The following is a 27677-nucleotide window of genomic DNA, read 5'->3' as shown; positions in this document are numbered from 1 at the left end:
AATTTATTCAAAATTGATGCTTGCAACAATTCTTTACCAAGAAATACGATTATGGTAAAACTTTGGAAAATGGGCGTGGCACCGCCCACTTATGATCTCATATAAGTATATCGGTAACCGTTCTACCAATTTGTACCAAACTCGGTGTGGTTATTGTGCTTGCCACATATAAGCAAAACGTTGAAAATTATTGAAATCGGACTAAAATAACGGCCGCTTCTCATATAACGGTAAATTTCAGAAATGCTTGAAACTTCAATATTTCGAAATTGAAGGACGCTAATTTACTCAAAATTGATACACCCCGGCTTACCATCTAGCGGAAGGTTTCAGAAAGATGAAAAAACATATATTTAATACTTGCGCCGGGTATTTAATGTTCGGCTCCGCCCGAACTTAGAACACTTTCACTGTTTAATTTTGAAATTTTGATGTATCTAAAATTATTAAAATTTAAAAAATAGCTGCGACAGATATTCTGCATGCTGCCATTTTCTTTTAATTTCGTGGTAAGCTCTTGAGACTTCATAGATATGCTGCATTTGATGCCAACGTCTATTGCCTCTTATATGAACGTTCTATTTGAAAACTACCCAAAGTTATTAAAAAAATGAATTATGATTTTTTCCAGTGACAATGAAAAAATTAGTAATTTCAGTACTTTTCGCTTAAATATACGTTTTAAGGCTAAAATTGTTCAAATACTTGATTTATTTTTTGCTGTACTTGTTTCTGGAACTCCATTTATTGAAATAAATGCCTTCTGCCGAAGGGAGTGACACTAAAAAAACAACTCGTGGGATTTGCTCATAGTTTTACGCCGAATCCTAATAGTAACTCTCATTTCTCAGGACTGCCGATCGTACAAAGTTTTTGCAAAAGTATTTCTCTTACCGTTAGCAATTTACGTTTCAAATATGAGCCAAATCAGACCATAAAAACGATATTTACAAATAACCAGACAAAACCGCTATATGTATATCTAAAAGCTTTGGAAATTACCCTATACGAATATTGTGTGCATTATATATTAAGATAATTTAGATTCTAACATTCGCAAAATTTGTATATTGGTCCTAATTATGATGCTATTTTGCACACTCATGTACTACGAAAATAACTTAAATCCTTTCTTTTACATTCCCACATAAATAAGCACTACTGAATATGTTACTCATACACCATGTAGCACCAGGATAATGGATAATAAATATTTTGGGGATATATATGCGATTAACCATACATGTACGTGCAAAAAATGCCTTTATTTTTATATGTCCTGTCTTCAGAGCCATTTCCATTTTTCGCAGACGTATGTATGTAAATAATATATGTAGTATTGTTTACTCTGAATGTGAATTAGATCGAATCGCGAATGAGATTTTTAAACAAATATCTGAACAGACCCCCATAATGAACCCATTTTACTTCACATAAATTGCTAAACTTTAGTAAACACGATTAATACAGAATTTATAAATTTTTACTGATTCTTCTTCTTATTATTATTTGACGCTGTAGCGGCCTAAGCGATTTTGACAGAGTTCAGCAAAGCATGCCAGTCGTTTTTTTTCTGTGCCAACTGACGCCAATTGGAAATGCAAAGTGAAGCCAGGCCCTTCTCCACTTGGTCTTTCCAACGCAGTGGGGGCCTCCCTCTCCCTCTGCTACCACCAGCGGGTTCCGAGATGAATAGAGCGTCGCTGGAGCGTCGGAGCTCATTCGAATGATATGGCCAAGTCAGCGGAGCTTGCTAGTGACTTATAGAGTGTGGTTTTCGTACGTCGAGAGAGGACTTACTCCTAAATTGTCTACTTGTCGAAAATAGAAATTGTTGGCAAGTATGATTCTGCATTGGATTTCCATGCTGACATTCACTGAGCGAAAAGCACAATGGTTTACAACCAAGTTATGGTTTGATTTTTTCATGGTTAATAAGCCGATTGTAAGAAGTGTGATTAAAGTTGATCATTTGAAAACTCATTTGTTTGTCTGGCTGTAGCTAAACGTGCAGAGATGCTTGCTGTTATTTGTTGGATTCGAGCGGGTTTTTGTTCGAATGCCTCCAGAGGCGGTGTAGTGTATTTTTTTTTTGGTTTTTCTTAATTACGAAAAAGCATCTATGGCGTGCAGAACACGATCAACCGAGGAAGAAAATTTATTCAAGTTCAACATTTGATGGTAAATTTGCAGAACGCCGTTGGCTGAATGTGCAGAAATGCTTGTTGCTATTTGCTTTCAGAAGATGCGGGTTCGAATCCCGTAAGAGGCCAACGTGTTAAAATGGTAATTAAAATTTTTGTTTTGTATCTCCGAATTATGAAAAAGCATCTGTGAAGTGCAAAACATAAGCGTATTGAAACGAAAAAATTGGCAATCAAGAATTTTTTTTATGTAAACAAAAGTGTGGTTAATATTACAAAATCATTGTTGAAAATATCAACCATGGCATTGTTAATATCAACCGAAAATCACATTGATTCCTTTTCGAGTTAGAATTTGGTAATACTAGCCAATTTTTGGTTGATTTTTTTCTCAGTGTTATTATCGGTGTTAATGCTGGTTCTCAAGTAAACGAAATTTTCCACGTTCTCTAAATTATAACTGTCAACAGTGACGTGGGTGTCAACGCGCGAATGCGCTGACTGTTTGTTTGAAAGGGGAAGATACTTCGCCTTGTTATCGTTGAGCGCCAGACCCATTCGCTTTGCTTCTTTATCGACGTTGGTAAAGGCAGAAGCGTGCTCCAGCAATTGCACGCTCTTGTAAAAAATTCTTCTTAAGCTCTTGTTATCTTTTCCAACATCAGATTAAAGAAATCGCATGAAAGGGAGTTGGTAGCAAACGACTCGGGGAGATCTTTCCCAATTCTAACGGAGCTTCTGGTATTGCTCAACGTCATTTTAAACAGTTCGCGTATCAGTTCCGCGGGGACGACAAATTCAGACATCGCGGCGTATAGGCAACTCCTTTTAGTGCTATCGAAAAATAGGGTGAGTGTCGATCCTTTTCTCGCGGGTCTTTTCCAAGATTTGATGTATTGTGAATACCTTATCTATGGTAGATTTGCTAGGTCTAAGCCACACTGATAAGGCCCAATCAGGTCGTTTACGGTGATCACGCGGTAGTTGGCGCGAATGACGGGGTCGCCTTTCTTGTGGATTGGGGAGATCACACTTAAATTCCAGTCGTCGAGCGTTCATCTAACCATATTCTGCATAAGAGTTTATGCATGCACCTTATCAACTCCTTGCCGCCATACTTGAATAGCTCAGCTGGCCAGCTGTCAGCTCCAGCAGTTTTTTTTTTTTGTTTTTCAAACGCGCTATTGCTATTCGTACCTCGTCATAGTCGGGTGATTGAACATCGACTCCGTCATCATCTACTGAGGGCTCGGGTCCGTCTTCTAAACGGCTTCCAGTGTTGTTACCGTTCAGTAGGGTGGAAAAGTGTTGTCTCCATAATTTAAGTACGTTCTGGACATCAGCCACTATGTCGGCATTGTTATTCTTACAAGAGTTCGCCCTGGTCTTAAAACCTTACGTAAGTCGCCTAACTGTCTGGTAAAATTTTTGGACGTTTCCTGTTGTTGGACGTTTCGCTGTGGAGGCTGAATTTTCCGATGGTGGTTCCAAAGATCCCTTTCTTGCCCACCCTGGCATTGAAGTCGCCAAGCACGATTTTGATATCATGGCGGTGGCAGCGCTCGCATGTGCGCTCCAAGCGCTCATAGAAAAGATCTTTGAACGCCTCGTCCTTCTCTTCCGTCGTGTCACAGATTACCGAGATGTTGAAGAATCTCGCTTTGATATAGATTGTGGCTAGACGTTCGTCCGCCGGTGTGAACGTCAGTACTCGGCGACGGAGTCTCTCTCCCACCACATATCCAACACCGAATTTGCGCTTCTTTACATGGTAGCTGTAGTAGACGCCGCAAAGCCCCAGACATTTTTTGCCTTGCCCCGTCCAACGCATTTCTTAAATGGTGGTGATGTAAGCTTTTGTTGTTACGAGAACATCAACCAGCCGGGCAGAGGCACCTTCCCCATTAAGGGCCCGGACATTCCAGGTGCATGCCATCAAATCGTTGTCCTTTAAACGTTTGCCGGGTTCTCACCCGAGGTTTGTGTCTAGTTTTCGTTGGAGCCTGTTTTTTTTTTGTGGCGGGTCCCAATCCCAGCGCACAACCCATTGCTGGGGCGGGAGTGGTTTCATAACCGAATACACGTTTATATGGCGAGCCGCTTGCTCCAAGACAGACACCCGGTTGCAGCCGTACCTATTGGTGAACAGACGCTATAGGCTTCAGTGAGCCCCTAAACCGAATAAGTCAGAGTGGTCCCACCGAAGCTCCCCCTTTCTCTCCTTTGACCCAAGGCTCCACTCGGATTGGTTACCGCATCTCGCACATGGGTTGCTCACGTGGCCCAGAGTGCGCGAACGAGGACGCTAGAGTCGGGATTGAGTATAGCCATGCAACTGTAACTGCATACCAGCGCAACGACTATACCCCATTGCACCCCATTTTTACTGATTACACAGGCCAACAAAAATGGGAAACAATTTTGCAACCTACAATGTTAAAGCTGTTTTTGATAAGCTTTTTCATGCTTATTAGCATCTTAAGAGCTTCTCAAATATTGCAAAAACGCGATTTGATACTTTGACCACGTTTNCGAATCCGTAAGTAAAAAGTTTCCATTACGTCCAGATTTTGAGAAAAACGTGGCCAAATTATCAAAAAATTGCGTTTTTTGCAATATTTCAGAAGCTCTAGCAAAAAAACAAAAGGTGATGGAACCTTACACTTCGGCCTAAATTAAACCTAGAACTCTCGACTACTATCTCTTAAAACACCATTCCTGCACCTTGACTTGATGATCACTGATAGTCATTCATTGAAAAATAACAAAATACTGGAGTTTAAACACTGCTATTCAATACTGCTATTCAACGAGTGTAGGGTTCTATCACCTCTTGGTTTTTTGCTAGAGCTTCTCAAATATTGCAAAAACGCGATTTGATACTTTGACCACGTTTTACTCAAAATCTGGGCGTGATGGAAAGTTTTACTTACGGATTCGTAATCAGCATGGAAAAGTCTATAAAAAACAGCTTTAACATTTTAGGTTACAAAATTGTTTCCCATTTTCGTTGGCCTGTGTTATTATTACTTATTTTTTGAATGCAGACGAATATTATGAACCCCAGATTGGACGAAGTTCCGTTGTGAGGTGAAAGGATTTATGCCATTGCTTTCTTTGGGGTTACGAATATTTATGATATGCAGGGAACGAATTTTTAGGACCTAAAAACTTATAAAAAAGGCAAACCAAATTAATGAAATTGGCTAGAAAAGGCAAAATCAAATAGCGAAGTGGGCAGGAAAAGGCACTAGAAATCGCAAAACAAGCAAAAGAAGGCACTAGAAAAGACAAAACCCGAAAAATAATCAAAAAAAATGTATTTAGAAATTTTTATTCTACAAGTAAAAAGAGAAAAACTATGAACTCCATTGGGGCGTATTCTTGTTTCATTATTTGAAATATTTCTACTTTAAATCTTTGACTATTTGCTCCTTTCGAGTTTTTAACTCACAAAACTTTAATCACTATAGTTGTAGTAATATTGAACCACAAAATGCATTTTGAAGTTTTCTGGCAGCATTTTCACTCGATTTTCACGAAGAAAAGGCTTCAATCATTGATATGTGCATGTTAACAAGCTTACGGGTAAAAAAAGACTCTATCATAAATCTTCATCCATAAATCAATCATCTTGAATGTTCTCATGCTTAAGCTTTGGCCAACCCTACCATACAACAGCATTTTAAATGATGTCGAAATTTTAAGGAGATTCTGCTCTGCTGAAAAATGCAGCAAACTTTATTCTGATTTTGGTAAAATTAGATCGAGCAAATAAATGAAGCTCAGATGTTTCTGCTCGGCTAAACAAAGCTCGAAATATATAGCAATATTACGGCTTAAGATAAAGAAGGATATTGAAGTAAAGGGCATGTCGGCACACGGATACGAGCGGGCCGAATGCATTGGTACCTATAGATTGGAACCAAAATATACTCTTCCCAATCCCTTTAAACAATTTTCTGAGTGCTCAGAAATTAGAATATAATTCTGAGACCATTTAAATTTCGACATATCATACCAAACCCGATACTTTTGCATCCGGTTCAAGCAGCAGTGTTATTTTTATGGCCTTATAACAATTATATTCAACAAAAGTGAAATAGTGGAAATAAGCAACAAGAATTAACAAGACAAACTTAGCACAGTGCGTAGGCAACTGGCTGAGTCAGTGGTGATCGTCGGTTCGAATCCTACTGAAAGAAGTCTGATGAGGAAATGTGGTGATTTCCGAAATAGCTATCACTTCTACCATTTTTTAAATTATTGTTGCTTTTCCACAATAAATTTGCACTTAATTCGGCCTCGAGCTCATAAAAATTGTTGAATATAATTGTTATAAGGCCATAAAAAAAAACAAAAAAAAAAAAAACTTAAGGACGAGCACACCTAAAATTTAAACATTCTAATAATAGAAATATTAACAAAAACCAACAAAACCAACAACCACATGATCAAGTGAATTGCAGCGGAATAGCTGCGCTTGATTGTAGTTGGCTTAGCAAAGTGAAATAGTGGAAAATAAGCAACAAGAATTAACAAGACAAACTTAGCACAGTGCTAAAAATAACAAAAAAAAAAAAACAAATAGTTAAAGGGTTTGGAAAAATTATTAGATTGTTATTAGATTTTTCATTACTTTCATTCGGCCTTGAGACCGTAGATGAGATTAATTTAATTTTTTATTAACTCTCTTTACTTTTGAAGCAAATTTACTACTTTCATTCTATTATATGAATTCTGTACTAAATATATATGTATGCATGTATGGCTATGTGTTATGTATTTGAAAGTCTCTGTGTAGGTCATCCATATTCGGTAAAACAAAAACATTTAATATGTTGATCTATGTATTTTCCTGGTAGTTTGACTTGCTGGTCGCCCGACTTTTGTGCGCCTTAATCCAACATAAAAATTGTAAAGCAGATATGTCACTGACATACTGACATGAATAACTTCAATGAGTAAAGAAGAGAAGAAAAGCAACAGCAAAAGAAACGAAATGCGCTCTCTTGAGCCTATTCGTGTACTAGCACACCGATAAATGTGGACTATCAGTTAGTTTGTATGTACAAAGTTACATACGCACATACATACATAGTTTATAGTATAAGTCTGTTTATGTATTGTGCGCTTATACCTTTTCAACTAGATATTTATGAATTTGGGATGTGAGCTAGTTTGGTTTCAAAACTTGACCTAATGACTTGGTTATAAGGCAGCGAAGGAATATACAAGCATTCAAACTGTATGTACATACATAGGTCTAGATATACGTATATGTGTATGTATGTACATATGTGTATTTAATGCACAGGTATATACGTTCATATTCACTTGCATGCTATGCATACATATATTTTATGCATCTTCATATGGTTAATTGAAACCAAAACTAAGCCATATACATATATATGCATGTGGGTCGAAAAAAAAAGTTGGGTGTCCTAAAACTACTCCAATGCAACAACAGTAATGTTATCTTACTTAAGTCTAAGACTCTAACGACTGGTTTCTCCAACTCAACTTAACTTAGTTTAGCCAATCTTTTAGACTTAGTCAAGAATAAGCTGTGTAAAAAAGAGGCTAACTTTTGACTTAAGACCAAAAAATGGCTAAACTAAGCTAAGTTGAGTTGGAGAAACCAGCCCTAAGTGAAATTCGGCCTTTAACTTAAGTAGTTTTTTGTGATACCACCAAAGTAGGTACATAGTTCAAGCCCAGAAAAAAATCGGTAATCGCTTTTAGTGGTAACGTGTTCTAGAAGGCATAGCGGTATAGTGCCTTCGATTTTTTCGCTTCTTTTAGGCATTGCCGGTAATGCAAAGTAGAATGTCCTATAACATTTCTTTTTTAATTCGCTTCTTTACTTCATTTCGGGGAATGCAAAGTAGAATGTCCTACAATATTTTATTTGTTTCGCTTCTTTGCTTCATTTCAGGGAATGCAAAGTAGAATGTCCTACAATATTTTTTTTATTCCGCTTCTTTGCTTCATTTCGGGGAATGAAATGTAGAATCCTGCATCGTAGTCAGCTGAAAAATAGATTGAATATCCAAAAATTATTTTTCTACCGTTACTTTCTGTGGAAATTTGTCGCGCATAAAAATCATGTTTTGCTTTGTTCAATTTGCAGCGAAGTTGAAGCCAGTCATTGAAGTGAAGTACAAGAGTGAGGAAGTACAATTTTAAGCTTAATTAAATATGCATGTATGTACATACCAATTTTTAAGTAAAATTTAAATACCTATATACATACATATGTATGTATAAAAACTGATTTATAAAAATTTTAATTAATTTTAATCTTTTAAGACATTTTTTGATTTCAATTTAATATAAATAAGTATGTACTTATCTAGGCATTCTACATTAGTTTCTCTGTAAGGCATTCTTTGTTCGCTTCTCTGGATTCTGTTTATCCATGCGTTCTCACTTCGTTTGAAGCTAATGACATGCCCATGTTAAAATAATGCCTTCTTGAAGCGAAAGTGTAAACGATTCCCATAGCCTAGCTCGTTTCCACTTTCGTTTCTGTGGTAATCGTGTTTTTTGCTGGGAGTGTTTGAGTATCTACATATATATTTACATACATACATGAGTGCCTCCACGCTGCATTACCTAATCCCCTTGACAACCCATCTTTTTCATCTTCCAATTTTAGTTTAGCTACATAGTATTTACATATGATTCCTCTGTTTTCAGTGCTTTCTACAATTTTTTTGTTTTATTAAAATTTGTTGCAACTCTGGCGACTGTCATAGTCATTTATACGTTTGCCGTGATCGTCAAAAAAAGAAGAGGGGTCTCATTTGAGGCATGTTTTTCTTTTTCATTGGGCGGGGTTTTAACTTGGCGGACCCGAACCCAGCGCATGCGAGGACTTACGCGTTCTCACTTTAGCTCGCTCTAAAACGGGCGTTTGGTCGCTTCCCGGAGGATAAGTTAATATACATATGTAAATATTTTTACGTAGTGAGCTGCGATTTGAATCGCTCAAATATCACTTACCACAATAATGCACAAACTGACTAGTAACTCGCGCCAGAACAGCCTGAGAATAGTATCGCTGTTCACACCAGCAACAGTCACTCTTGACAGTACAGTTGATAGACGTATTGCCGATTAACCATATAGCAGTAATAGCGTCAAACAGACTTGACTGTTATGACCTTGTCGGAAAACCTTGTGCTTGATGCGAGGCAAGAAATAATCGTGAAGCGCTATGGGTTCGAGGATTGAGAGACGGGCTCCCTTGGAGTGATCCGGATAAGAGCGCTATGACTAGCATGATAGTTGCTACTGAATTACATGTTCAGTTCACGAGAAATGGTGCTTTTTGAAGGCTAAATCGCCATCACTGCAAACAAACAGTTTGTGTCCTTAGATGTTCATATGCAGAGCCCACCTATGGTGCAGGTAAAGATGAGACAACATGGATGTGATGTAGCTGTCCCACCGCCTGACTATGACAAGTTACGAATAGCGATTATGTAGCTGAAAAACAACAACGCTTCTGGAGCTGACGGTCTGCCATCCGAACTATTCAAGTACGGCGGCGAAGAGCTGATGAGGTGCATGCATCAGCTCTTATACAGAATATGCTCAGATGAACGCATGTCCGACGACTGGAATTTAAGTGTGCTCTGCTCAATGCACAAGAAAGGCGACCCCGCCATACGCGCCAACTACCGCGTCATCAGCCTTCTAAGCATAGGTTATAAGGTCTTATCAAGTGTATTGTGCGAAAGACTGAAGCCCACAGTCAACGAACTGATTGGACCTTATCAGTGTGGCTTTAGGCCTGGAAAATCCACCATAGATCAGGTATTCACAATATGCCAAATCTTGGAAAAGAGACGCGAGAAGAGGATCGACACACACCATCTATTTGTCGATTTCAAAGCCGCTTTCGACAGCACGAAGAGAAGTTGCCTTTATGCCGCGATGTCTGAATTTGGTATCCCCGCGAAACTAATACGGCTGTGTAAAATGACGTTGAGCAATATCAACAGCTCCGTCAGAATAGGACCTCTCCGAGCCGTTTGATACCAAACGAGGTTTCAGACAAGGGGTCTCCCTTTCGTGTGATTTCTTTAACCTGATGTTGGAGAAGATAATAAGAGCCGCAGATTTGAACCGCTCAGGCACAGTACTTTACAAAAGCGTACAATTGCTGGCGTATGCCGACGACATCGATATTATCGGTAAAAACAAGGGCTACGTTTGTTCTGCCTTCTCGGGATTGGATAGAGAAGCAAAGCGAATGGGTCTGGTGGTGAACGAGGACAAAACGAAGTATCTCCTGTCATCACACAAACAGTCAGAGCATACGCGTCTTAGCACCCACGTCACTGTTGACAGTTACAAGTTTGAAAAAGTAGATAACTTCGTTTACTTGGGAACCAGCATTATAATAATGTCAGCATTGAAATCCAACGCAGAATCACTCTTGCCAACAAGTGCTACTTTGGGCTGAGCAGGCAATTGAAAAGTAAAGTCCTCTCTCGTCGTACAAAGATCACACTCTCATCATGCCCGTGATGGTGTATGGCGCGGAGGCATGGACGGTGACAAGTAACAAGATCAACGGAAATAAGGTCAATTGACTTTATTTCCCACCCTGGTGTGGAATAAAGTCAATTGACATTATTACCTTTTCAAAAGCGAAACAAAGTCAACAAAAATTTGGAAATAAAGTCATTGCCGCTATTTCCTCACTCAAATGGAAATAGCGTCAAAATGCTTAAAGTATGTCGATTCATAAAAAAAATGTTGTTTTTGCAATAAACATTGTACCGTAAGTGTTGTTTTTTAATACATGAAAAAGGTTATTGCCAAATCCTCAGTGTGGTGCTATTAATCCACACACGATCGTGAACTACCACCAATTGATTTTATTAAAAAATTTAAAATTACGAATATAGTAAAACACGACTCGGAAAACCAAACGCAAAACGCAGCTGGAATACGAGAAATGGTGATAGGTAATAAGGTCAATGGAAATAAAGTCAATTGACATTACTTATATCTACTTTTCTTTTCAAAAGCGAAATAAAGTCAACAAAAATTTGGAAATAAATTCATTGACGCTATTTCCTCATTCAAATGGAAATAGCGTCAACAATGCTTAAAGTATGTCGATTCATAGAAAAAAATGACATGACGAAGTTGCCATTCGTAATACAAATTGTCTTTCCAGTTGCGTTACCAGCTAGCAACCGAACCGTGGTTGCGTTGCAATCCGTAAACGACCCATTATTAGATGGCACATTCAAGCCAATGTGCCAAAATGCGGGTATAAACAATTATTGATTATTTAATATCGGAACCGAGATCATGTAAGTTAATTGATTGGTTTTCCCACACTTTTGAAACACAAGTTATATGCTTTTTTACTGCAGACAAGTTGTTGCCAAAACACAGCAGAAATCTTCCAATAACTTACAAAATGTGAAATGTCGAGGGCTTAAATTCATTAATACCCTCTATCTGCAATTTGCACAAAAACTAATTGTGATCTTAGAAATCATCTGGGACTTATTACCTGTCATCACTGATATATTACTTTTGATTTCCAATTTATAATAGTGTAAATTCTTCTGTCAAGCGTTATATAAGGTAGCATTCATGGTGGAATTATACAAGGTGTTGTACGTAGTGACAGCTCATGTCGACGGCTCCCTTAGAAAAGGTTGTAATATGGAAGCACTAGAGAAACGGGAAGAAAAAAAGCCCGCTTTGCGAAGTAGTACGAAATTTGGTACTATTTTTCATATCAAATTTTGCATACAAATAGCTACAAACGGTATATTATAAGCTAAATTCGCGAAAGTAGTATATATAACGTAGTACTTATGCAATAAATGGTAATTTAGTTTATTAAACACAATGTCCTATAATTATAGTCAAACTTCCAAAACCAAAAAATTAGGGGTGACCCCGAGTCGTTACAACATGACGGAATCGACAAAAGGGCGCATCGACGGATGGGGAGAATATTTCATCGTACAAAATGCCAACTAAAGATGTGGAGCTTGTATCGCAATGCAAGCTGCGACCGTTCTGAACTGAGATGCCAGACAAATGGTTTCTACAAATTGAGGCCACCTTTCAGTCGTACAAGACCACATCTTATGTCGGTAAATATAATCTGGTCCTCTCAGCAATTAGCTAGCGATGCTTTAAAGGAAGCTGCGGATGTTTTAAAAACCTTACCAACTCAAGACCGATATATTAACCTCAAAAGTCAACTACTGTCACGTTTTACTGATTCAGCCGACCCTACATAGGGTATTTGGCTGATTTAGGCGGCCAAAATTATTTTTATGAATATTTCAACTCGAAATGTTCAGAAAAGACGTGTTTTGATATTTAGAATTGTAAATGTTTAAAATCAAGTAAAGGAAGGACTCCCTTATTCCACCAAAACAAGAAACTTAACGTTTGACATCGATAGACTCCATGTTGCCGTGGTCCGATTGTAGGAGGACGCATACTTACGTGTTCGTATCTAGGTTGGAAGATTAAATGCATTGCTGCAATATGGGCATCGGAAATGGTTTTGAAAACGCTTTATTTTTAGCAACCTCCCAGGGTGGTCACCGGTTAAAAAAATCAGATTCCACTTTAATTTAGGGAATTAGATAATTCAAATATGTATCACAGTAAAAGTAAGAAAATGTAATAAAACTACATTTTTGTAATAATTACAGTAATATAACAGTCTTATTTATTGTTAAATAATGTTGTAAGTATTAACTTGGAGTAAATTAGGGTCCACAGTTACTGAAACATCGGAGTTTTCGTATTTTAAACGTATTGCTTTTCCATGCCAAGATAATTAAGTGCACCGAGTTTGGTATAAATTTATACAAATTGACAGCATCACGACAATTGTGCACCCTACGTCGAATTTGTCCAAAAGCAAGTCAGACGCATTCTAAGCTAACCTGTTGAAGGATTACATAGAGATCACACTACGTGATGCTGCACCAAATGTCGATAGTGAAACAACCGTACACCACATTGTCACCAATGGTCCCCCAGTCCACGAGCGCCCACGCAAACTCACTGGTGAGAAGTTAAACGCCGCAAAAGAAGATTTTAATCTGTTGCTGCATCATGGTGTCATAACACCTTCGAGCAATCAATGGACAAGTCCCATCCACATGATGCCCAAAGAGTCCGGTGGATGGCGCACTGCAGGAGACTTTCGCTTAAAAATCAACATAAAAAAAATTTCATATCGGTGGAAGTGAAGTAGTCTACTTAGGCTATTCTGTGAGCCAGCATTGTTACCAGCCTCCTGAGGAAAAAGTTATCCAAAGCCTCAAACAGTTGTTGACTCGCGCCGCTTCCTCGGTATTGTAAATTATTATAGGCGTATTTTGCCTCACGCAGCAGAAATTCAAGCTTCCCTCAGTGAGTGCCTGAAAACAGCGCCCATCTCGCTGTAAATCCTTTGGAGAATACACAAAGCCCCCGTTTTTTGTCGAATTAAAGTTTAAAATTTGTTATTTAATTTTCCGTTGTCAACGAATAAGAATAAAGTAAATGTCAAATAATTGTTCAGTGATTGCAAATCAGTTTTAGAATAGGGAATGAGGTAGTTTAGTACTTTTTTTAAGGCGGTAAAATGTAGTTTTTTCAAGAGGGAAACATCGATTTTGCTAAGGGAGTCAAGATGGCGGATTAGAGCGAGAACGCTGTCAATATCCAACACCTTGTATTATTCCACCATGGTAGCATTAATATCAACCATGACAGTTAAATCTTAGGTGGATTTTTATATCAGAATCTCATTTTTGTGAAAAGTGTGCAGATAGAGGGTATTATTGTCGGCCGCTGTGGTGTAGTGGTAAGCAGTGCGCGCTTCCACTCCGCAACGCCTGGGTTCAAACCCTGGTCATAGCAACATCGCAAAAAATATAGAAAAAAGTTTTTTTTCTTAACAGCGGCCCTCGGCAGGCAATGGCAAACCTCCGAGTGTATTTCTGCCATGAAAAACAGCTTCTCATAAAAATACAATCGCCGTTCGGAGTCGGCGCAAAACTGTAAGTCCCTCCGCTTTGTGTGACAACATCAATGCGCACGCCACAAATCGGAGGAGAAGCTCGGCCAAACACTAACATATGTGTAAGCGCCAATCTATTATTATTATTATTATTAGAGGGTATTATTGAATATAACGTGAGGTGGTGTGGCGCGCCAGTCGCGCGGTGCACGCGGGCCGCCGCGAAGCTTAGCAAATTTAATGTTTGAAAGAGCAATAATGTTAATGGATTTTATTTCGCTTTTGAAAAGATAATAATGTCAATTAACTTTATTTCGCACCAGGGTTTGAAATAAAGTCAATTGACCTTATTTCCGTTGATCTTATTACCGTCACCGGCATGGACAATGAAAGCATCTGATGAGGGGGCTCTTGGAGTTTTCGAGAGAAAGATTCTGCGAAAGATTTACGCGTTGGTGATGGCGAATATCGCAGACGATTTAACGATGAGCTGAATGAGCTTTACAACGATATAGACATAGTACAGCGAATTAAAATTCAGCGGCTCCGCTGGCTTGGCCATGTCGTTCGAATGGACAGAAACGCTCCTGCTCTGAAAATATTCAACGCGGGCCGCGATGCTGGTAACAGAGGAAGAGGAAGGCCTCCTCTGCGTTGGAAAGNCAGAATAGGAATGACTGGCGTGCTGTTTTGGACTCGGCCAAAATCGCTTAGGCGGTTACAGCGCCAATAAAGAAGGAGAAGAATGTAGTTAGCAGGATGGTTCAAATGCTTCAGTAGATTTCTGAGAATTGTGCGTGTGTGTATTAACGTATTTGCAAAATGACACGTCCTCTGATATGCACAGTATGTACATACAAACATATGTATGTATGTATACTAGGGGATCACTAAACGAATGGTTTTGTCTTGTGTTGTGAGCACTAACTTTATGTTTTGTTTGTTTGCCTATTTCTCTGCATTCAATTGTTTGTTTGCGTGAAAGCCCAGTTAGTCTAGACTTAATTTACTTAACGTAACTTAACTTAATATTTTGGCCAACCTCTCATATGAGAAAACGCGTTGGCGATTAGTTAAAAATATTCTTACGGCCTTACGGAAATTGAGATCGGTGACAGAATCAGGCTTACCATATTTTCGTTTTGGTAATTCTTAAGAAAAGCTGTATGTGATGACAAATTTTTGCGGGGATTTTTTTTTGATCTGGCATCATAGGTGTCAAACTGTCAATCAGCTGGAATGAAAACATCAAAAGAAAGCATAAAACACAAACCAATCATATGTATTTTGAAAATTGTGCGCCATGGATGACGAGAAATTGATCCTGCTCGTGTATGCCACAGTATATACAGTAATAAACCTTTTTGAGTACTCCTCGGGGGTAAAATCTGNAATTGACCTTATTTCCGTTGATCTTATTACCGTCACCGGCATGGACAATGAAAGCATCTGATGAGGCGGCTTTTGGAGTTTTCGAGAGAAAGATTCTGCGAAAGATTTACGCGTTGGTGATGGCGAATATCGCAGACGATTTAACGATGAGCTGAATGAGCTTTACAACGATATAGACATAGTACAGCGAATTAAAATTCAGCGGCTCCGCTGGCTTGGCCATGTCGTTCGAATGGACAGAAACGCTCCTGCTCTGAAAATATTCAACGCGGGCCGCGATGCTGGTAACAGAGGAAGAGGAAGGCCTCCTTCGCGTTGGAAATACCAGGTGGAGAAAGACTTGGCTTCACTTGGCATTTCCAATTGGCGTCAGTTAGCACAGAAGAGGAATGACTGGCGTGCTGTTTTGGACTCGGCCAAAATCGCTTAGGCGGTTACAGCGCCAATAAAGAAGGAGAAGAATGTAGTTAGCAGGATGGTTCAAATGCTTCAGTAGATTTCTGAGAATTGTGCGTGTGTGTATTAACGTATTTGCAAAATGACACGTCCTCTGATATGCACAGTATGTACATACAAACATATGTATGTATGTATACTAGGGGATCACTAAACGAATGGTTTTGTCTTGTGTTGTGAGCACTAACTTTATGTTTTGTTTGTTTGCCTATTTCTCTGTATTCAATTGTTTTGTTTGCGTGAAAGCCCAGTTAGTCTAGACTTAATTTACTTAACGTAACTTAACTTAATATTTTGGCCAACCTCTCATATGAGAAAACGTGTTGGCGATTAGTTAAAAATATTCTTACGGTAAGAAACTTAAGAACCTGTTAATTTTATATTCTTAAGTTACGGCCTTACGGAAATTGAGATCGGTGACAGAATCAGGCTTACCATATTTTCGTTTTGGTAATTCTTACGAAAAGCTGTATGTGATGACAAATTTTTGCGGGGATTTTTTTTGATCTGGCATCATAGGTGTCAAACTGTCAATCAGCTGGAATGNCGTTGGCGATTAGTTAAAAATATTCTTACGGCCTTACGGAAATTGAGATCGGTGACAGAATCAGGCTTACCATATTTTCGTTTTGGTAATTCTTAAGAAAAGCTGTATGTGATGACAAATTTTTGCGGGGATTTTTTTTTGATCTGGCATCATAGGTGTCAAACTGTCAATCAGCTGGAATGAAAACATCAAAAGAAAGCATAAAACACAAACCAATCATATGTATTTTGAAAATTGTGCGCCATGGATGACGAGAAATTGATCCTGCTCGTGTATGCCACAGTATATACAGTAATAAACCTTTTTGAGTACTCCTCGGGGGTAAAATCTGATCAGGGTTGATAATGAGAAGGAGCATGAATTTTGCCGATTCCGAGTTGCATACAAATTTACTGTAGTATAAAAGGGAATAACAACCGTACTATGGCAGCGTGGCACAGGTAATTTTGTAAACAAACACTTTTCTTATAATTATAAGAGATAATTGCTACTTATTTTGCAATATTCCGATATCCAACGTATAACCAGAGGTAGTGGCATGTTACCATTGAATGTGCTGGCTGAACTTATGACCACCATAACGTTCGGAGTCTCCAAGCAAATGCGTGTCATGAGTTTATACAGTAGCCGCTCATAACAATTACTATTGTATGTGTGTATGATTCATATTTGTAACATTCTATACTTTGATGTTGAGTATTTTTGAGGAGCTTGGTTGTTCTTAATGAGTTCTCTGGGCGGATGCGCTGGCAGGCTTTGGAGTCTATATAATTATACAAAACTTGCTTTGTTTTGGAATAAAGACTTAAATATCGAGCCTTAACCGCCAAAATAACGTAAGCGACATTTTTTTAAAAATTTTATTTTTGATGCAGAAATATTCCTAGAGCCTCTAGATGCTTTTCTGCATCAAAAATAAAATTTCGAAAAAAATGTCGCTTACGTTGTTTTGGCGGTTAGGGCTCGATATATTCGGGAGTTTAGAATTTTCCTTGATAAATTCACAAAATTCAAGTTTTTCATAATAATGTAATCTTACAATGATATTTTAGTGATTTTAAACTTACATACTTATATAAAAACTCCATTCAGTGCTATAATTACGATTTGAGTTTCCAGTTTAAAGAAACACAATCATTAATTATGTACTTTACTATTGATATTATTCTTAATTAAGCATTGATATTATATTTAACCTACATTTTGTTCATAAATAACAGAATTATATATAAGTTATCCTCGAAAAGAGCTTTTTCTAATCATGAGGCGAAATTCCCCACAGTAAGTGTTGCCGTGCGCGCAAAACGGAAACGCTACACTCAACCCAAAAGTACTCCTCGGGGACCAATTGGTGAAAAACTGCGAAAAGGTTTATTACTGTATATACTGTGGTGTCTGCCAACAAAGAGTTATATGATAAATCCTGTCCGGGGTACAAGTTATTGGAGCGAGAAGCGGATATATGGAGAAATATTGCAAATGATATGAACTGCACTGGTAAGTGGAATAGAGGCTTTAATACATTGTGCTTATATTTTCCTTTATTGCAGATGAACAATGTTCAAGAAGATGGTTGACTTTGAGGGAACGGTATGGAAAGGAGATCCTCCGAATAAATGCTCCGCCTGGAAGTGGTGCGTCAGCAGAAAAAGTATGGCCATTGATTGACTCGTTCAATTTCCTCAAGCAGCAAATTGTTCCAAACAGGTAAGGGATTTAAATAAGAATAAATATGTACATAAGCCAACAAACAATGATTTCAGGTGCCGAACATCCAGGAATTTGATGGACTTTTTGCCGGAGTCGCCTCAGGATTCCCTTCCATCGCCACCAATCGCTGACGAAAGTCTTTAGATCCTGGTATCTTCGCCACCTGTTCTACCTATAGACTCCACCGTTTCGCCTGGTCCACTTACAGTCTGCACCGCTGAAGTGTTGGCTTTTCCTACAGCCTCCACGACTACAAATCGTCGGGGAAAAAAGAGGAGCAAAGAAATCGAAGTAGATAATTTGTTTTGCGAGGCTGTGGATGCGTTTAAACAGGCATGCGCACCTCTTGAGCAGGCAGATGAGAGGGACGACGTAGTAGATGCCTTTACGAAGATGATGAAGGCATCAATAAAGCAAATGAGCGCTAGTAAGCAAACCATGGAGCACATAACCAGTGTAGTGATGACTCTTCAAAGATAACCAGAGCATTAGGTGTTATTTAGTAACTATAGTGCCTCTGTATAAGTGTGTAGTTTATACAGTGAAGTACATTTAAAATCATAGTGCCTATGTTTTTTTATTAAGAAATGGCATTATTATTTTTTATGAATTCGGGTGAAAGTCTTTAAATTTGATCGTGCATTTTTTTAAAAAGCCGAGTAACTCAATTTAGTCTACGGCGACCTGATTGAGACCTGACTTTATATACGGTCACTCCATTATATCTGCGTATGCCCTTATTTTTTTAAACAAAGTTTCAAAGTGTATGCGTTTTTCTCCATACAAGGTATGAGTGAATTCTTTTTATATGGAAAATATTACGTAAGCTGCCCGCAAAAAAAATTATTGAAAATCAACGCGATTCCTAGACACTTTAAAGTTGTACATTTTTAAACCAAAATTGAATTAAATGTTCCTCAATTTTGTATACACTTTGAGACTTTGATTTAAACAGTTTTGTTTGTAGCATGAACCATATTTTTGTACAAAAATAACAAAAAAAATTATAGCTTGCAAAACATTGTGAATATTTATAAAATCAGGCGTGAACGCATATATAATGGAGCGAGTGTATGTGGATAATATGTATAATTACACGCAGGGGCAAAAAAGTAGGTGTGCAATATTTTGACCACTTTCTCAAGATTATTAAATGTTAATTAATTTTTTATGAGACTAGGTCATTATATAACTAACAACATAAAAACCCAAATTTTAAACTTTGTACAGTACTTTGAAGAATTAAAGGTTTTGTATAGGTAATTTTACAAAATACTAAAAATTAACGAGATATTTAAACCACACAAAATTTCCACATTAGCATACTTAATGTTCGAATTATGAAAGAAATCAAGAGAAAATATACAGAGCTGATAAATATATTAAACGCCTACTTTTCCTGTATATAGATGTGCATACATATGCATATACATACATATACTATGTCATAAACGCTTGATGGCCTGGTAATTGATGGATTTTATCCGACAAATAAAGATGTGCGTCTTATCCTTTGCTCTACCAAAACGGAAGTCTCCATTTTCCTTTATTTTCTTTGTTTCTNACTGGTCAATATATTAAACGCCTACTTTTCCTGTATATAGATGTGCATACATATGCATATACATACATATACTATGTCATAAACGCTTGATGGCCTGGTAATTAATGGATTTTATCCGACAAATAAAGATGTGCGTCTTATCCCTTGCTCTACCAAAACGGAAGTCTCCATTTTCCTTTATTTTCTTTGTTTCTCTTCGTTCTCATAGGGTTACCATATCTGTACATATTTCGCTTACAAACTAATAGGAGTGTTGTCACATTGCAATTCCTTACAACTCGACCATCCTGACATATTGATCGACTCGNTTATCCCTTGCTCTACCAAAACGGAAGTCTCCATTTTCCTTTATTTTCTTTGTTTCTCTTCGTTCTCATAGGGTTACCATATCTGTACATATTTCGCTTACAAACTAATAGGAGTGTTGTCACATTGCAATTCCTTACAACTCGACCATCCTGACATATTGATCGACTCGATCAATCAATATAACTTATGAAATAAATTTTGGTTGAGTGTCGCTACAATTTTTAGGGTCTACAGCGTCTGACTCGGATATTGGCGTTAACCACATTCGTAACCGCTTTGCGTCTACTACTCCGTCATACGGCATTTGTGTAATCTGACAATTTTCGATGTCACGCAAAACGTATCGATCGTTTGGCAGTTTCTTATGTATCACGTAAGGACCCCGATATTTCGCAATTGATTTCTTATTCACTCCCGCGGTAGTGTCCACATTTTTCATGAGTACAAAGTCCCCCACTTCATAAACCCGAGCCGGTGCACTATGCTTAAGTAAGTGTTTAAGATTATAATCCTGTGACTTTTCAATGCACTCTAAAGCCTCACTCCGAGTTTTAACTAAATCGCAAGGTTGTGTAACTTCTTTTTCAGCTAAAAACTCGGTTAGTTCATCTACAATTCTACCGCGCTGTTGAGCTCCGCACAACAACTCACAAGGGCATGTCGAGGCATGTACCGTGTTATTAATAGCAAACTCGACTTTTGTTAACTTGCTTACCCAATCGGAATGATCAACTGGTTCGGTGAGCTTGGCCAACATTGCCTTTAAGACCCTGTTGACCCTCTCAACCTGTCCGTTCGCTTGAGGGGATGTCACCGCTACCTTAACATGAACAATGTTATCATCCTCTACAAATTTGGAGAATGCCTGCCCAGTAAAACATGAACCTCCGTCACTCACCACCCTCTTCGGACGACTGTAGTAATCAAAGTATGTTTGCAAAGCCACACACACCTCCTTGGTACTAGTCGTCTTCACCGGATACAGCTTTACATGTTTTGTAAAACTATCCACCACCACAAGGAAATGCTTTCTAACGGATCGCAACGACGGTAATGGGCCAAAGTGATCTATATGTATAGGGATATAAATATTATGCCGATTGCTACGTGACTCCGGTGAATACATTATGCACTTAAGACAGTTCCTTATAAAATTTTTCACCCTTTTCCTCAACTTTGGAAACCAATAATTTCTTTTTAACTGCTCTACAGTTTTCTGCACCGCCATATGTCCTATTTTCTCGTGAATGGCCCTGATGACATTATTTTCCATTTCTTTAGGGACATATAATCTAATATGCCCCCCGACATCCTTCCTGAACACGACCCCATCAATCAACTTATAGTTCGGAACCGGAGCTTTTTCTAAATTTGACCTCAGTATTTTAATATTCTCATCCCTATTCTGTGTTATTTGTAGCTTAAAATCANTGGAAACCAATAATTTCATTTTAACTGCTCTACAGTTTTCTGCACCGCCATATGTCCTATTTTCTCGTGAATGGCCCTGATGACATTATTTTCCATTTCTTTAGGGACATATAATCTAATATGCCCCCCGACATCCTTCCTGAACACAACCCCATCAATCAACTCATAGTTCAGAACCGGAGCTTTTTCTAAATTTGACCTCAGTATTTTAATATTCTCATCCCTATTCTGTGTTATTTGTAGCTTAAAATCAATGTCACTTATATTATCACTATCTATCATATAGTATCTACATGAGCCATAGAGGTTGCCGCCCGATGTTTGACTTTATAGCTGAAATTCTCGAATGTGAAAACCCATCTAGCAATCGGCGAAGGCACAACAATTTCGAACGATCATTCAATTTCATCAGTTCCAACACACTCTCCAAATCAATAAACCACCTTGTAGCATCCTGCCCATCATCGCCAGTAAGTTTGTTGATCATGGAGTCGGTTACGGACATGTCGACCGAAGTATTCTACTGGACCGCTGTCTGCACCCGCAGCTGCCCGATCTCACGCTGTAGAAGCAAGATTTGGCGCTGCTTCTGAAGGTTCGAAATTTCCTCGTCTAACGAGGCCACGTATGCTGCTTTGGTTACAGGACCAGCACATGATTCTACCTCAGCACCAACATTTTCAATGACCGCAGTTATATCTTGGACCGTATCGCTGACCACATCACTGACCGCATCGTTGACCGCAGGTACAATTTCCTCAGCTTCNCAGTATCTACATGAGCCATAGAGGTTGCCGCCCGATGTTTGACTTTATAGTTGAAATTCTCGAATGTGAAAACCCATCTAGCAATCGGCGAAGGCACAACAATTTCGAACGATCATTCAATTGCATCAGTTCCAACACACTCTCCAAATCAATAAACCACTTTGTAGCATCCTGCCCATCATCGCCAGTAAGTTTGTTGATCATGGAGTCGGTTACGGACATGTCGACCGAAGTATTCTACTGGACCGCTGTCTGCACCCGCAGCTGCCCGATCTCACGCTGTAGAAGCAAGATTTGGCGCTGCTTCTGAAGGTTCGAAATTTCCTCGTCTAACGAGGCCACGTATGCTGCTTTGGTTACAGGACCAGCACATGATTCTACCTCAACACCAACATTTTCAATGACCGCAGTTATATCTTGGACCGTATCGCTGACCACATCACTGACCGCATCGTTGACCGCAGGTACAATTTCCTCAGCTTCCAAACTTGCTCCGTAAGCTGCAGAGCCTTCACCCACTACATCAGCACATAGGGACCGCAATTGTGCAATCGTAGCAGTTTTTGGGAAGCTCATACCAGCACTCTGAAGCACCTCCACGAGGCTTTCTCTCACGCCCGGTTTCTCTGACGTATTCACCCAGTATTTAACAAAATTTTTGGTTTCTTACTTTGCTTTTATGAGGTTCGCAATAGTTGCCCACTTATGAAGGCTATAAACGCTTGATGGCCTGGTTATTAATGTACTTATCCGACAAATAAAGATGTGCGTCTTATCCTTTACTTTACCAGAACGGAAGTGTCCATTTTCATTTATTTTCTTTGTTTCTCTTCGTTCTCATAGGGTTACCATATATGTACATATTTCGCTTACAAAGTAATAGGAGTGTTGCCACATTGCAATTCCTTACAATGTATAAATATACATTCATACAGTCAAGTGGAAAATAGTAGCTCAAGTAGCACACTGGTGTATTTATAACTTGGTGTATATTTACGAATTTTGGTATAAAACTAATTAATTGTACCAAAATTTACAAATTTACACCAAGTTATATACAAGTGTGCTACTTGAGAAGGGCGCGACATTTTTACCAGTTTTATTTTTTTTTTGTTGAATGTGTATAACTTTTTATAAAAATACAATCATTATGTAATAAAAACAATATGAGAAATTATTTCAAACTTTGTAGTAGAATAAGAAAAATTCCACAAAATGTTGCAAGAACAACAAACTTTTTGTTAAGAATCTGTAGGAAAATTCTAAACATGCAATTTTATAGCCCATTAAATTCCAGCTTAATAGAGAGAAATTTTCAAGTGGCTTAGTATTCGCGTTGATTTTTGATAATTTTTTAGCTGACGGTGTCACGCGTTTTCTTCTATACAAAGTTTGTTCGAAAATTCTTTTTGTATAGAAGAAAATAATAAATTGCCAAAAATCAATCCGAATTCTAAGCCCCTTAAAAATTGCACTTTATTAAGCTAGAATTTAACGGGCTATAAAATTGCATGTTTAGAATTTTCCTACAGATTCTTAATAAAAAGTTTGTTGTTCTTGTAACATTTTGTTGAATTTTTTTTAATTACTGCAAAGTTTGAAATTTGCACTCGTATTGTCATATTGTCATAATGAACTGTATTTTTATAAAAATTTATACACATTCAACAAAAAAACCAAAACTGGTCAAAATGACGTGTCCCTATTATTTTGCACATGACCGTACGTTAGAGAGTAAGATATATGAATTCTGTTTTGTTTGTTATCATTTTATATGGTTTAGCTACTTACTGTTTGATGTGAAATTACTATTTTGTTGACCTAAATATAATAAAATACTTAACTGACATTTAAAACAAAACGTTTTTATTTCATTCTGAGGTATTGTTAGGAGCGGTTAAGAGTTAAGCTAGTCGATCTTGGAAGGAAACAGCTCCTTCATTAAAAAAAAAAATACTATGCAAGTCTGTGTCTCAAATTTAAAGCCTCTGCAGGTCCCCTACGAGCAAAGCTGTTAATACTACGAAAGACTCCACGACTGTTTAAGGCGGATTCACGGTTCGTGTCCGAACAACTTTTTATTTGCTCTCAAAACATTTTTGCCGGAGATGGTGCTGAAGTACGGTTCACCGTTCAGTTCGGCACATTTTATTTTGTTCTGAAGCGAAAAACTGATGATATTGTTGCCTACATGCGATTTTGAGGGCAAATAACCCGAATCATCAAGTCGTTCGGACAGAAAATCAAAATCAATTTGTTTCGAACAAATAGTGTTCAGCAAATTTTTGTCGCGCTCTCAGTTAGACAAAGTGGGAAAGGAACGCGTAAAATTACTAACAAAAAGTGTCCGGACACGAACAGTGAATCCGCCTTTACTGCTCGTCGCCAATCACCTTCGTAAACCGCATTATCAGCTCCTTCTCTATCAGCGTAATTACCAAGACAATACCAGCGTTGATGGTCGTTCAACATTATGAAATTGTGTAATACGATACACGCCAAAACAATGGTTTCGCAGTTTTCGGGGCTACACTCCTTTGTACGTAGTAATTAGAGCTGTCAAACTATCGATGGTACTATCGATAGTATCGATAGTTTTATTTTTTTGCCCCTATCGATGAGTAGTGATAGTTTTTCTCAAAAAAGGTTAAACTATCGATAGTACTAGTTGACTATCGATAGTTTAAAATCTCTAGCACAGCCGATTTTATTTATAATGTCTCCATGTAGCTGCGCGTCAGTTTTTTACGTTTGTCAATTTTTTATTATAAGTGATACTTTCATTGTGATTCCTCCTTTAATGGCCGTTTTCTCAAGCAACCTTTAATTGAAAAGCTCCCTTTATATTTAAACGTTGCTTCAAACCATAAGGCTATGTCGGAAGTAAAGTATTTCTATTATCGGTGTTTGACGTTTGTATGTTTCTTGGCTGTAAACAAATCAAAAAATTATATTACGAAATTTAAACAAAATATATTGTAATGAGGTATTTCGATTTACTATATTTTGTCGGATTTTATTTAAGGCACGTTGTACACTGTTCGGTGTTTCTTACAAAGTACCCAAAACCGGAAGTTGGTTTCCATTACATGTATTGTATGGTTGCCATATTACATTATACATAATTGATATAATACATGGTTGCCATCTCACATACATACGTACGTATACATCATTGATATAATACCATGTTTCCATACGATATGAAACATATTACGCTAACTACAATTATTCACTACAATATCATATTTGAAAATTTATAATAATCAACAATTAAACAAGGCAGCATAAAGCTGTTTTTGATAGACTTTTTTATGCTGAACGAGTCCGTAAGCATAAAGTTTCCATCAGCACCAGATTTTGAGAAAAACGAAGTCAAATTGTCAAAAAATCGCGTTTTTTGCAATATTTTAGAAAGTCTAGCACAAAAAACAAAACGTGATAGAACCTATAACTGAGGCTTAAATTAAAGCTNGTGATTTTGTTGTGGCAAATGATAAAGCTGTTTTTGATAGACTTTTTTATGCTGAACGAGTCCGTAAGCATAAAGTTTCCATCAGCACCAGATTTTGAGAAAAACGAAGTCAAATTGTCAAAAAATCGCGTTTTTTGCAATATTTTAGAAAGTCTAGCACAAAAAACAAAACGTGATAGAACCTATAACTGAGGCTTAAATTAAAGCTAAAACTCTCGGCTACTATCCCTGCACCTTGACCTGATGGTCACTAAAAGTCATTTATTGAACAATATAAAAATTGGAAAAAAATAAATAAGTTTTGCCAAAATCAGTTTTTGCTGTTAAATAAATAACTATAAGTGACCTTAGGGTTAAAGTTCACGGATGGTATTTTAAGCGATTGTAGTCGAAAGTTCAAGCCTTAATTTCAGCTCAAGTGGAAGGCTCTATCCCCTTTTGTTTAATTGCGGTGGGTACTCAAACTTCGCACAAAATCAGGTTTTGCTGTTCAATAAATGACTATAAGTCAGGTCAAGTTGTAGGGATGGTATTTTCAGGGATAGCAGTCGAGACTTCTAGCTCTAATTTAAGCCTAATACCGCCTTTTGTTTCTTTGCTAGAGCTTCTAAAATATTGCCAAAACCCGATTTTTTGACATTTTGACCTCGTTTTTTACAAAATCTGGAGCTGATGGAAACCTTATGCTCATGAATTCATAATCAGCACTGCCAAGTCAATCAAAAACAGCTGTAACATTTGCCGCAACAAATTTTTTCCCATTTTTGTTGCCATGTGTTATAGATCATAAGAAGAAGCTTTCTTTACTAGGCTCATAATTTTATTTTTAATTGTAAGCTTCAGTAATAGAAATGTAAATAAATAAATAAAATTCGATAATAAAATGCTTTACTTAGACAGAACTATACATGTTAAAGCAATATTTACACATAAAGTAAATTTTAAAGTTACAAGTTACTTAAGAAAACGGCCCTACGTGTGTTTCTATTTTCAATATTTTGTTTTTTTGTTTTTCGATGCCGTCCCTGTTAATTTGGAACAGTTTTTAACATTACATTGACTATCGATAGTACTATCGATGGTAGCGTTTGACACTATCGATAATATTGCTGGAAACTATCAACGAGTAATGATAGTTTTTTTCTGAAGCATTGGTGGCACTATCGATAGTTTTACAACTCTAGTAGTAATATAAAATATAAAAATATAATATAACAAGTAAGAGCAGCGCTGTCTTCGGCTATGCCGAAGGCTTCATACCTTTCATGAACATCNCAGGTCAAGTTGTAGGGATGGTATTTTCAGGGATAGCAGTCGAGACTTCTAGCTCTAATTTAAGCCTAATACCGCCTTTTGTTTCTTTGCTAGAGCTTCTAAAATATTGCCAAAACCCGATTTTTTGACATTTTGACCTCGTTTTTTACAAAATCTGGAGCTGATGGAAACCTTATGCTCATGAATTCATAATCAGCACTGCCAAGTCAATCAAAAACAGCTGTAACATTTGCCGCAACAAATTTTTTCCCATTTTTGTTGCCATGTGTTATAGATCATAAGAAGAAGCTTTCTTTACTAGGCTCATAATTTTATTTTTAATTGTAAGCTTCAGTAATAGAAATGTAAATAAATAAATAAAATTCGATAATAAAATGCTTTACTTAGACAGAACTATACATGTTAAAGCAATATTTACACATAAAGTAAATTTTAAAGTTACAAGTTACTTAAGAAAACGGCCCTACGTGTGTTTCTATTTTCAATATTTTGTTTTTTTGTTTTTCGATGCCGTCCCTGTTAATTTGGAACAGTTTTTAACATTACATTGACTATCGATAGTACTATCGATGGTAGCGTTTGACACTATCG

General features: G+C 37.6%; 2 protein-coding genes across 2 annotated transcripts in view; both read left to right on the top strand.

Annotated features, from left to right (window-relative positions):
• The window catches only part of LOC108363434 (asparagine-rich zinc finger protein AZF1), a 98482-nt gene that overhangs the window by 32111 nt on the left and 38694 nt on the right, over positions 1-27677 (top strand). The gene's annotated exons all lie outside the window — the stretch shown is intronic.
• Positions 17943-19671, top strand: LOC108363433 (uncharacterized). The gene is made up of 3 exons (XM_017616799.1): positions 17943-18052; positions 18106-18262; positions 18319-19671. The coding sequence occupies exons 1-3, from the start codon at positions 18040-18042 to the stop codon at positions 18407-18409; spliced, it is 261 nt and encodes an 86-aa protein (XP_017472288.1). The 5' UTR covers positions 17943-18039; the 3' UTR covers positions 18410-19671.

This window comes from Rhagoletis zephyria, unplaced genomic scaffold, assembly GCF_001687245.7.
Source record: "Rhagoletis zephyria isolate East Lansing unplaced genomic scaffold, Rhagoletis_zephyria_1.1 Rzeph_scaffold_01276, whole genome shotgun sequence".
NCBI lineage: Eukaryota > Metazoa > Arthropoda > Insecta > Diptera > Tephritidae > Rhagoletis > Rhagoletis zephyria.
Note: the sequence above shows the minus strand (reverse complement) of the source record. Positions and strands in the feature narration are given on the sequence as shown.

What these genes read in the sequence shown, in the direction of transcription:
- LOC108363433 (XM_017616799.1), top strand. An exon ending in CAGCAAATTGTTCCAAACAG is followed by an intron (nt 18,263 to 18,318) that starts GTAAGGGATTTA and finishes CAATGATTTCAG; the next exon opens with GTGCCGAACATCCAGGAATT.